Source organism: Talpa occidentalis, unplaced genomic scaffold, assembly GCF_014898055.3.
Source record: "Talpa occidentalis isolate TD23 unplaced genomic scaffold, MPIMG_talOcc4v2.1 talOcc4.7, whole genome shotgun sequence".
NCBI classification, from domain to species: Eukaryota; Metazoa; Chordata; class Mammalia; order Eulipotyphla; family Talpidae; genus Talpa; species Talpa occidentalis.
This window is the reverse complement of record NW_023605083.1, coordinates 16,479,195-16,490,480: the sequence shown is the minus strand read 5'-3', so window position 1 is coordinate 16,490,480 and position 11,286 is coordinate 16,479,195. Positions and strand designations below refer to the sequence as shown.

At 34.6% G+C, this 11,286-nt stretch overlaps 1 protein-coding gene across 6 annotated transcripts in view; it reads right to left on the bottom strand.

The window, feature by feature from the left end:
• Window positions 1-2,175: 2,175 nt before the first annotated feature.
• MPDZ (multiple PDZ domain crumbs cell polarity complex component) overlaps window positions 2,176-11,286 on the bottom strand; it is a 175,962-nt gene continuing 166,851 nt past the window's right edge. For all 6 annotated transcript variants that reach the window (XM_037492286.2, XM_054688743.1, XM_054688742.1 and 3 more), the window contains 8 exons: window positions 10,167-10,253; window positions 9,218-9,308; window positions 8,404-8,447; window positions 7,425-7,547; window positions 6,141-6,245; window positions 5,458-5,570; window positions 4,515-4,638; window positions 2,176-2,722 (listed from right to left, as the gene is read on the bottom strand). In XM_037492286.2, coding sequence (XP_037348183.2) covers window positions 2,576-2,722; window positions 4,515-4,638; window positions 5,458-5,570; window positions 6,141-6,245; window positions 7,425-7,547; window positions 8,404-8,447; window positions 9,218-9,308; window positions 10,167-10,253 — 834 coding nt within the window. In that variant the 3' untranslated portion in view covers window positions 2,176-2,575. The remainder of the gene's footprint in view (window positions 2,723-4,514; window positions 4,639-5,457; window positions 5,571-6,140; window positions 6,246-7,424; window positions 7,548-8,403; window positions 8,448-9,217; window positions 9,309-10,166; window positions 10,254-11,286) is intronic.

Genomic DNA, 11,286 nt, shown 5'->3' with positions numbered 1-11,286 from the left:
TATTCATAAAGACCCCATTTTTTTTTCTCTCTTTAAAGAGATGTGGTGAGAGGAGGATGATTTTCCAGAGACAGAGTGGGGAGCAGAACAGGCAGACTGACTGAAATTCACTGCTGAGGGGAGCAGCAGGTGAGACAGGAGAGGTCTGCTGCGCCATGTGGGTTGCTCCCTGGCTGGCCTGGAATTGAACTTGAGCTGCAGAGGCTGTGGATTGCTTCATTGTGTGGTGCTTAACCCCTTGCGCCCCCAGGGAGGCCCCACAAAAACCCCATTTCCAAAATAGGTCATATTTTGAGTTTCCCAGTGGACATTAATTTTGAGAGAACTGTACACAGTATAGACATTCAACAGTTGTTCTCATTGGGGTACTCCCACTTATTTACTCATACCTTAATTTTGTTGGCTGAGTTGCCTCTCGAGTCTGCTGCAGTGTTCTTCATAAAAATGCTCGCTAATTAAAACATAAAAGATGGGGGCCTCCCCTGGTGGTGCAGCAGTTGAGCACTGGGCTGCAAGGCTGCCCGCAGCCTTTGCAGCGCTGGTTTGTTCCCCAGCCACCAGCGAGGGTCCCACAAAAAAAACAAAAAACACATAAAAGATGGTAGCTCAGTTTCTAGCAACTTACCATGAGAGGATTATGACATATCTTCATGATGGATTTAAGTGATGACTAAGAATGTTGATGTGTCACTGGGATACTGAAATGAACTGTTACACCAAGTACCTTGGTTGGGGGAAATACAATATATCCTAAATTACTGCAATATGTAATTTTGCCTATTCATTTTATATAACTAAGAATCACAGAATTCTTATATTTTAGAAACAGATACAAGCTTTGAGATAAAATAAACTATAGTTTTATGGATGAAATGAATCAGAAGGAATATCCATTAGCCAATTGGGGCACAACTAGCAGAACAAGGTTCCTAATTCCTTGCTCAGTGTTGAAGTCAGACTTTTCATGTTTATTAATATAATTTCCATTATGAATTTTTTCCACTTGAACACACTTTAGTTCTTGAAAACAAAATATTATTACATTAAACGAATCTCAGATAAATATATACAGGTGAATATTCCTTCTACAAAGTAGTTTCTCTTTTTGTGTTCCATGAAGAATGTATGAATCGTTGGTATTAGTAAAAATTCTGGACTTAAACAATATTGAGCCTTTCATAATCATGTTGTCCAAAGTTCCTCAGCTGTAACTATGGATACCATATGTTCCGTTAGACATATTGAAAACCAATTTTAAACTGTAAATCTTGAAAATATAATAAAGCTTTTCCCCAGTAAAAGGAACAAAAATATGCCTGCTTCTTTATTTGTGCACTATGAAATTTCTTATTTATTCACTTTGATTCTGCATTTACAAAAAAGTGCTGTAATAAAATACATGTACACTACTTCTGTTGCAAATATAGATAATATTTAAAGTGACTTTATATTTCTAATATAGGAGTTTTGTGCTCTAAAATGGGAGTGAGCACATGATAATTCCTCACCAGTTGTCTCAATAAACAGCTCCATCTGTTTCCTTTAGTCTTAAACTATTGTATTATAAGATGTTGATATAAGGCAATGAAATGAAATTATCTTAATCTCCTTAATTTTTCTATCAATTTTCTAATGGCATACAACCAAAATAATTACTAACACGTTGCTTTTTTTTTCTGTCATTAAGATTAATACTAATTGAAAACCAACTGAATAGAGTGCTAACACATTTTTAGTGCTGCATCAGTTTAACCAACACTAACCATTCTTTCTGTAAGGCTTCTACGTTTCTTCATGGTTAACATGGTTGCTTTCTAGAGAAAACACAGTTAACACGGGATATTATCATTTTACTTATAAGAAACATGAAAATATTTTACGTTAGATCAAAAATGAAGATGAACAAAGATGTGCATTAAGTGTTTTCATTACAAGCTTAGGAATAGTGTGTCACGTATTTACTGTTTACTCAATCTTAGAAACGTATTTTAGGAGGAAAATATGTTTATGTGAAGTGAGGAGATGCAATTTTTATAATATCCAAATCTCAAGTAATAAAAGAGTATTTTTAAAGATATTCAATAGAAAAAATTTCCCTTTTTAAAAATGGGGAAAGGATGCAGACTGACAAAAATGAAGCCTTTTTATAAAATTCAAGATATTCTTCTTTATTTAATATTTTCAATTTTCCCCCTAATTCATGAAGCCATTTTCTTTGACAAGCTTCAAAATTATTTTTCTCTCTACTAATCTGTTTAGCACTTAATAATTTTTGCCCATAAGACTATAAGATGTCAGATATCTTTACAAAGAAAGACTGGTTTTACTTATGCAAATTGTCCTCTTTGAGTTTGAGTTTGCTAAATTCAAGAGGAATGGAAAATGATGCCAGGTTGTTAGTAAGAAAATCACTTCCACATGAGAAAAACAAACTTAAGTTAAGGGAATTTTCCCCTATGGTTCTGAAGATCCCAAAGACGACAGCAGGGGAATAGTCATCCACAAGAGCAGCTCCAATCTCTTAAAAGTGTGGGATGTGAGTGATGGTTCAGATGGCTCCATTCTAGCTGCAAATTCAGGACAGAACCATTAAAGTGACAGTGCCTTTTGTCCGCTTAAGGATGGCGACAGCTTCTTCATGGGTCACCCCTTCTAGACTCTGCCCGTTGACAGCAATGATCTGATCACCCCTTTTTAGACGCCCATCTTCAGAAGCTGCTCCCTGCAATTATAAAGTAGGCTTGTTTACTTCTCAAAAAGTGCTGCCTTGCAGCTACACAACAGAAAAAGAGCTAAACAAGAATGTAAATTGCTCTGCATGTATACACACATTGCTCTCAAGGCTCCACGGGCACTCCACAGCCATTAAGCAATGATGAACATACACAAAGGAGGCCTTTCACCTAACATCGAGACTCCAATTTGAGAAAGAATTTAGCAGTCAATAGATAACTTGGATGTCTTTTTGGTTGTTCAGCACAGCAGTTGGTGGAAAGAATATTTGGGAATTTGCCTAGTAGGAATGATTTCACTGCATCCAAAATTTTCATCCTTTAAAGTAAACCTATACAAATAAGACAAAGGATAAGCAAAGCAGTTTTTGAGGATAAGGGCATGAGGACCAGAAAACCCAAAGTGTGCAGAAGCATAGAGCTCACATGCACACGGACAAGGGCCTGACAAGGCACAGACCTTGCTAATTGTAATTCTTTCTGTGGCTTTAAAAACACTGTTCAAGATGTTTGGTTCTTTACTTCCTAAGAATAGGTGGAGCCTTCATATTCTTTATGGGACCTAAATGATTAAGATTAAATACAGACACCAATGTTTGAAGAAGAACCTCATCTTAAGGCATGCTTATAGAGTAGGCAGTTAAGCAATTAAATGTAAGATTAAATATATGGAAAAGTTAATGAGGTATCCATAATGATGAAATTCTTAAAATATGTTCTAACTAGCATGCCTAAATAAATTCCTAAGCTGAAGAAAAGGACGCCTGACTTCTATTCACTGGCAAATGCTGTTTGTATTTTTGGACATACCAACAGCTTAAAAAAAATCTCTTAAATTATGCCTATAGCAAGGTAGTTATAAAGCATTTTAAGTTGCTTAATAATATTTTTTTTTTCAGAATTTTTAACAGAATGTAACCTCCATAGATGAGTATTTTATAGGGGCACAGAACTAATCTAAATCTACATAAAATCACTTAATATGTTTGACTAAGTTCTGTTCCTACACACTGTAAAATTTTGAGATTCTGGAATTTCTCCTAAAAGAAATCATATTTAACTTTGTAGCTTCTGAAAAATGTCTTAACACATTACCTTACGCTTTCATAGGTTTAAATTATTTCATTATTTTCACCAATGTTGAAATAACTTTAACCTTATCTTCAAGATTCTTAAGATAGAACAGGTTACAATGTGATTATAAGTACATACATTTTTTTTTATTTTATACCTTGACTTCAAGGATGTTCCTTAGTTCAGGTAATAGAGTTGTTAGATACTCTTCAAGTTTTTGGTAATTGCTTTTCCATTGTATTCAATGAAATTAAATTTGCAAAGTAATGTCCTGTTAATCTGCATATGTATTTAATATACTTTCTATGCCTGTTTTAAATTTCATAATAACAAAAATTGCAAAGAAAAAGAAATTATCAGGGCTCTATAGCATACACATTTAAAATGTCCTATTTTCAAAAGACATTCAATCACCTGCATCTTGTTTTCAAAGGGAAAACTAAACTGTCTAACTAAAACTCATTCATATTTGTATGTATATTGTGAATAGTACCCATATAATCAAATTGAGGCTATTTTCCTTTAAATACAACTAAACCTCAAATTGGACAAAGTATTTAATGACTTGTTCCTGTGGGGGATTCTAAAAGAAAATCATCGACTGTTGGCCATTTGGTGTTACCTCAGGCCATAAACTAATAAGCCAGCTGCTGACCACTGTTAATGAATGTTTAGAGTAGAAAGGTTCCTTAAAATTTTTGGGCTTACCTTTGCAAACACTGTTTTAACATAAATGGGTAAGTCTCCATGAGGGCTGCCATATCCTCCTACTATACTGAAGCCTAAACCATCTGGTCCTCGATCTAAAGTAATAGACTTACATTGAGGAGGTCTACAATAAAGGGAAGGAAAAAAGAGTTGCAAATTAAAAAAAAAAACTATATATATGTAAATCTATAAATTACAGATTATCTGACATTGATCTAGAAGTAGCATAATTCTCTGCATTACTGAGAGTATATATGATAAGTATTTTTGGGATACTTAAACTGTCAGCGCATACTGGGCTCAGTATTTTAAATTTACATGATCAAATGATCCTACTTATTATCCTACTTCTACTAGTCATTTGCAGGTACCTTAAACTAACATTCTCGGTGCCTTAAACTAACAATCATTTAAATCTTTTAAACTGAAAGCTCATCCCTTTTCCAGTTTCTTTAAGTGAGAGGACTAAAGAGCAGAAGATTATCATGGAATAAGAAAGAAACATCACCATCCCCTACTTCAGAGAGAAAAATGGATTATGAGCAATGTGAAATGTTGCATCAAGTTATTTTAAATTAATATGACCCTTCTCCTTCATTTTCTGACTCACATACTCAAGTGCTGGGTAACTGAATTTTTTAAATCAAAAGGATGATTAATTAAATGAGCAAGCAAAGTTGGAATTCTAAAAGGACAGATTTGACTTGTTTTATGTCACACAAATCAGTGACATCAAGACCAAATTGTTTACCCAAAAACTCAGAGCTGAACTGTGGGAAGGGTAGTGGCAAGCACACATGCCTATCTATATTCACAACAAACTAAATCCATGGCATAATTATTGAAGAGTTTAGAAACACTTCATTTCTACACTGCCTATCTTCATCTATTATTTCACCTTAAGTGACTGGTGGGGGAATAAAACCATAACATATGAACTCACCCTAAATCATCCTGAAATATACTGCTGGATGTCAACCCAGTAAAAGAAAGTCCAGAATTGGCAGGTTCCTGTTGATGACCTGTGATCACACTCACATCTCCTCCAGCAACCACCTGTACATAGGAGAAATATAAGGAGAAAAACACATGTTCATGTGGCTAGGGTGACAGCAATAATTTTTCTTCATAAAGAGCATTTGGATTAAAACATGTATTTTATTGTCTGCTTAATTATTCCTGATAACATAGTCCAGAGCCAAGAGAAAGAAATTTCACAAAGTCCAAAGTTCTCTTCAACTGACAGTAAAAATATTTTATTAACTCAGTTTTACAAATCTCTTCAATGCTTTTCAAACATGGTTTCATATGCAAATATTTTTGAAAGATCTTTAAAATACAAGCTACTCATATTATTTGAAATTCTAGCAATTAATCATTTACTACTAAGTCTTTATAATTTTCCCCCTTAGATGCAAGTATAAAACAATAAATTCACTGGGATAAAATGTGACAGATGTATTTCTTACATACTTTCCTGGAACTCTCATGTAATCATTTATGTTCAAGGGTAATATTATATAAAATAACAGCAGGAAACATAATCATTTTTACTGTTTTAACATCAAAGCTCATTTATCCTCAAGCTACCCATATACTGAACAGTGCTTGGGATGAGAATCTTACCTGCATTTCAATGGAGCCAGAGGCACTTTTCAATAAGTTAACTGCTTGTGTGTGAGTCATCCCCTCAGTGGATGTTCCACAGATTGTGACAATCCTATCTCCTACCTGCAAGAAGAAAGAAAAAGCAATGTGCTATGGAGAGTGAGACACTAGGACTCAAAAACCACTTCCTTCCCTACATTTCACAGCACATACAGATTGCTATCAGGCCTGCAATATAATCAAGGAAACCACTAAGTTCAAGAAGCAGTAACCACAAAAAGCAGCCTGCACGTAATGGTTGAGATCTACATAACTGAGTTTTATAGGCTCTAGGGGTAGAAAAAGGGGTGGGGAAGGAATCACATGCTTCCATTTCTAGTGGGTAAGACACTGCTTCCTATTAAAAGAATAAAATATCTCTTATCATTTGGAAACCAGACTTTCTCTGGACATTATTATTATACATTATTAGAAATGACATTAAGTAAGGGGCTGGAAAACTTCTAGATACAGGCCAGGTCCAACCCACTCCAAATTCTGATCAATAAAGATAGTCTGGAAGATAGTCGTGCTTATTTGGCAATTTTCACAGGTAGACCTGAGTAGTTGAAACAAAGTCTGAAATATTCATTATTTGGTTTATCAGATAAAAAAATGTTCTTACCCCCGTGCTATGTGTAACAATTTTTAATCATTAGTCATAAATTTAGATGCCAAAGAGATGAAAGCATTCCCAATTAAGACAATATTTAAACTAAGAGGTGATTTTACTTTATGGAGACTTCAGTGTAATAGTCACAAGATTTCAGGACTGGGCAGTTAGTATAAATTCCATCAAAGCACTCTATGTTTGTATAATCCCTCCACACTGAAGTGAGTTTGGTAACATTGTAAGCCATATTTATATTAAAATTCTACAAAATTAATAATGAAATGCAACAAAAAGACCATTTTCAATTTAATCAAGTTATACTGATGTTTAAACCAATGAATATGCAAAGAAAAAAGTCATTTCATACCGATATTTTGAAAACACTGTTTTCTTCGAATGCTTTCTTTTTATAATCAGTAAGAAATATTAAATACAAACCTTCTCATTTCATTAGCTTGCAAATTTGCATACAACAGCAATTTCTCTTCTCTTACTATTTTCTTCACAACAGCAAACACTGTTGTGACTGAATTAGCTGATTTAAAAGCAGATATAGACAGTTAAAACTGGTTGCAACAAGTAGCCAGATTCAGTTTATAAAAACTTTTGCCAGCTTTGCTAGGGCAACCAAGGCTATTAGTAAAACTTACTCTGAGTTTCTGAGTCTGAGCTGCAACTCCATTTGCATGCATCATCGCGATAAATATAGGAACATCACCAAGTGGGCTGCCCACTCCTCCAGCAATGCTAATTCCCAATGAATCTGCAGGTCCCTACCATGAGAGACAGAATATTCTTGTTAAAGTGGTATTTCCGATTCACTTTTTGCTTTCTTTAGCACATTCCATAGTTAATTCTGATTTTCCAAGTGTGAGGACAGAAAATGAGTTCAAGAAAATTGGATTACTTAAAGTAAAACAGGTTCTCATCATAATTTAGGGAAATAAACTGTTCAGGAAGCAAAGGAAATCATCACATACTAAAGGAAAATCAGTAGTGGGACTGATGAAAATTGGATAAACTGAAAGTGAAAGGGCCACAAACTTCACAATCAGAGAGATCTGTCTTTAAAGCCAGGAGCCTGCACTTATCAACACTGGGACCTGGAATAAGTCCACCCCCCTCTCAATGAATCACTAGATCGTCATTGACAAAATGGATCTCCACTCACAAAGGGTTGCAGGGAATATAAAATCAGAAGGTGGTGGCATAAGTGTCTACAAGAGAATTATCACACAGAAAAGGGTAACTGAATCATAGCTGCTTTTATTTTCTCTCCTGTGCATGACTGTCAGAACAGTGTGTTCCAGGAGAATAGGAAGTATCTGTTGAAAGCTAAGGTTTACTTTTCAGTGTAAGTGAGAGGTCAGTCATTACTGTGTGTGGGGCTGTGTGGATGCCACTTTTGACAGAACAGAAAATGCCGACAATGGTTTTTCAAACAAGGCACTATGACTAGGAAATTCAGCAAAGATTGTGCTGTGCTAATTCTACTGCATATAATACTTTCCCACATTTACAATATTTTTTTTTCAGATGATATTATAAAGCAGTACAGCTACCAGGAAAATATAAATGTAAATGCCTCTGAAGTCAACATTTTTTACTGTTTTCCCTCCTCCATGTTACCTTTTTTATTTCAACTGTTCTTAATCCCTGTATTTCTGATGCCACTATAAAGATAAAAAAATATGAATATTAAAGCAATAACTGTAACTGGGTGAAAATAAATGTTACCCAATTTTTTTTGAAAGGGGGTGCTCAAAATTGCTTTTAGACACAATTAAATCTTTCTTAAAGGAACTATTTCTCCAATTGGAAAAGTACACAGACACCATCCCATTTTTTCTTTGTTCTTATAAACATTGATTATATAACTGCATAATCCACTCTGAATGAATTAAGGACAGAATGTGTTTTGGAGAGAAAGACACATGTGCACAGCTGAGAAGAATAAAGTCGTGAATGTATTAAAAAGAATCCATGGATTTAAGTACCTAAATTTCTAGAATATTAGTCATATTGCAAACAGAGACTGCCATATGGTTAGATGCCTCAATTTGAACAACTTTCAACCAATGCTTCTCGCCAAAAAACCTTCTGCATCATGATTTCATGTAAAACACAGGAGGATTATATTCATTTTTTCGATCAAAATTTTTGGAATCTTCATGGAAAAAAAGGCTTCACTTGATAATATCTTCGATTTATTGGTGTTACATTAAACAGAAATGAAATGAAAATCAAATGAGAAAAGCTGCCAAAGGCACAACTTCATACTGTTCAGAATTTTTGCCTATATGCATCTTGCACTAATATCAAGGCATAGAATGATATGGAGGAAAAATATTTCAGAGGTAAATTAAAGTAATGGGGGAAAAATCAACGTTGAGGACCAAAATTCAAATCTGTAAACCATGCTTAAATATCAAACCAATCTTACATGCATTCTTCTTTGAGCTACTTTCCAGGGAGTCAGATGTACTGGATCCAGAAAGTGGAAAAGTGAATGATGACAGGCTGCCCTCACTCATCTACAAATATATAACAATTATTTTACAAAGTTTTGGAAGCAATAAGGCATCCTCTAAAAAGCACATATCAGAATTCAATTTTTTAAATGTATCTAGAGAGAAATACTATAATAGTGCAAATAATACTTTGAAGGGCAATTTAAAATTCCTACTCATTATTTTCTCAAGGAAGTTGTCCAGTGATAGAGATAAACTGAAGTTAGAAGGGTGGATGAAACTGAGCTCAATCAACCTAAAATTTCAGTGGATTTCCATAATCTGATTCAAGTTAATCTCAAAAATTTAAACTATGTTGTACATGACTAGAAAGGAAATAACAACGGCACAACTTGGGCTAGTATACAGGAAAAAAAAGGTAGTCATCAGGAGTGAGTAAGGGAGCTTTAAGGACAGGCTGATGAAAATGGGCTTCTGTGATCAGAAAAGAAAACTGAGGCAAGGGGCTTGCAAAGAGATTTGAACTATATAAGCACGTTGTATACAGGTGGCAGGAATCTACAGTTCACCTACATGGGGTATTTCCATTTGAATATAGATTAATAAATGTTACAAAACAATTCAAAATGTTACCTTGGTTTGCTTTACATATATTTAAATGGTGAACTTTGCTGATTATGGGGAAAAAATCGTATCAGAAAAGAATACTTGAAATAAAATTGCACAGAATGACTTATAAACTACTTATTCTACATTTTGTTTACCTGTCTACTCTAATTTCTTGCTCTTTCATATCAGACTGTCTGTAAGCCACTCCACCAGGTCTGCACACACACCCGCAGGCAGAACCACAGTCAGGGTCCCCCTGAGCTCAGTTTGGTATGTCGACTGTAGACCCTGATGAGTTCCACAGCTACCCACCTGGCTGATCTGAGAAGGTCTCCTCTCTGAATGGAATGGAGCAGCTTTGATTCTTCCAACTTCCAAGGTTACTGTGCCTAGGGAACACTGGGGGAGTGGTTGTTTCATGGAAACATTGAAAAGTGCTGTGATGATTTTAGGAATACATTTTACTCTTCAAGGCAAAGTTTTTAAAAGGCATCCTCCTTTTGAAATTTCCATATGCAAGTATACCTCCAACCCTTTGCAGAAGGTTTTTTACAAAATATTAGAGCTAATAAAAATAATGCAGGCAGCACAACACCAATTGTCTTATTACCTCATGATTTACATGGAAACTTTCTACCAAGGCAAAGGAAAAATGAGAATTGAATAATTACCTCATGAAACACAGATTTAGATGTATTAAATGAACTAAATAAAGATTTAAAAACAAAATAATAAAACCCACCACTACCACTACTACAACTTGTATTGCCCCTAACAGTAGTACTCAGATAATTTGATAAGCTCTGCTTGCCAAGCTATACCTGAATAGACCTGCTGTAAATACTTAAATAAGCCACATTGCTATAAACACAAAGAATTGAAGATAATTTTCCTGTACTGAGCATTTAGTGTCAGACATACTGGTTTAATATTATTTACTAGTTGTGTGACCATAATAGATACCTATCTTGGTAAGTATTTTATTCTGCATTTTAAAAATGGAGAAGGTATCCAGTGCTGTGATTAGTAAGATAACCCATGTTTATGATAGTTTTTTAAAAAGTAGCATTTACATAGATATTAGGCACTGGTTATTACTATGCTGCTTCTGATAACCCTTCTACCAAGGGTATGGCACTCCTAAACATGCATGTTGTGAATAGAATTTGGAAAGATCAAAACTTTACCTGCAATATCTGTTTTTTTTTTTTTTTTTTGAGGGGTGAGGACTTACCAAACCCATCTCGAGCCTAATTACATTTCCAACTGTTAACTACAGAGGTTAACAAGTTCCATACATTTTTGCACCATGGAAAGTTATTACTTTTTCATCTATCTTACAATGTGTGTCTGTCAAACTTCAAGGGAATGCAGTATTATTAAAAATTAAGTTTTTTTTACTATTACAGCAATCCATATTCATTAAAGAAAA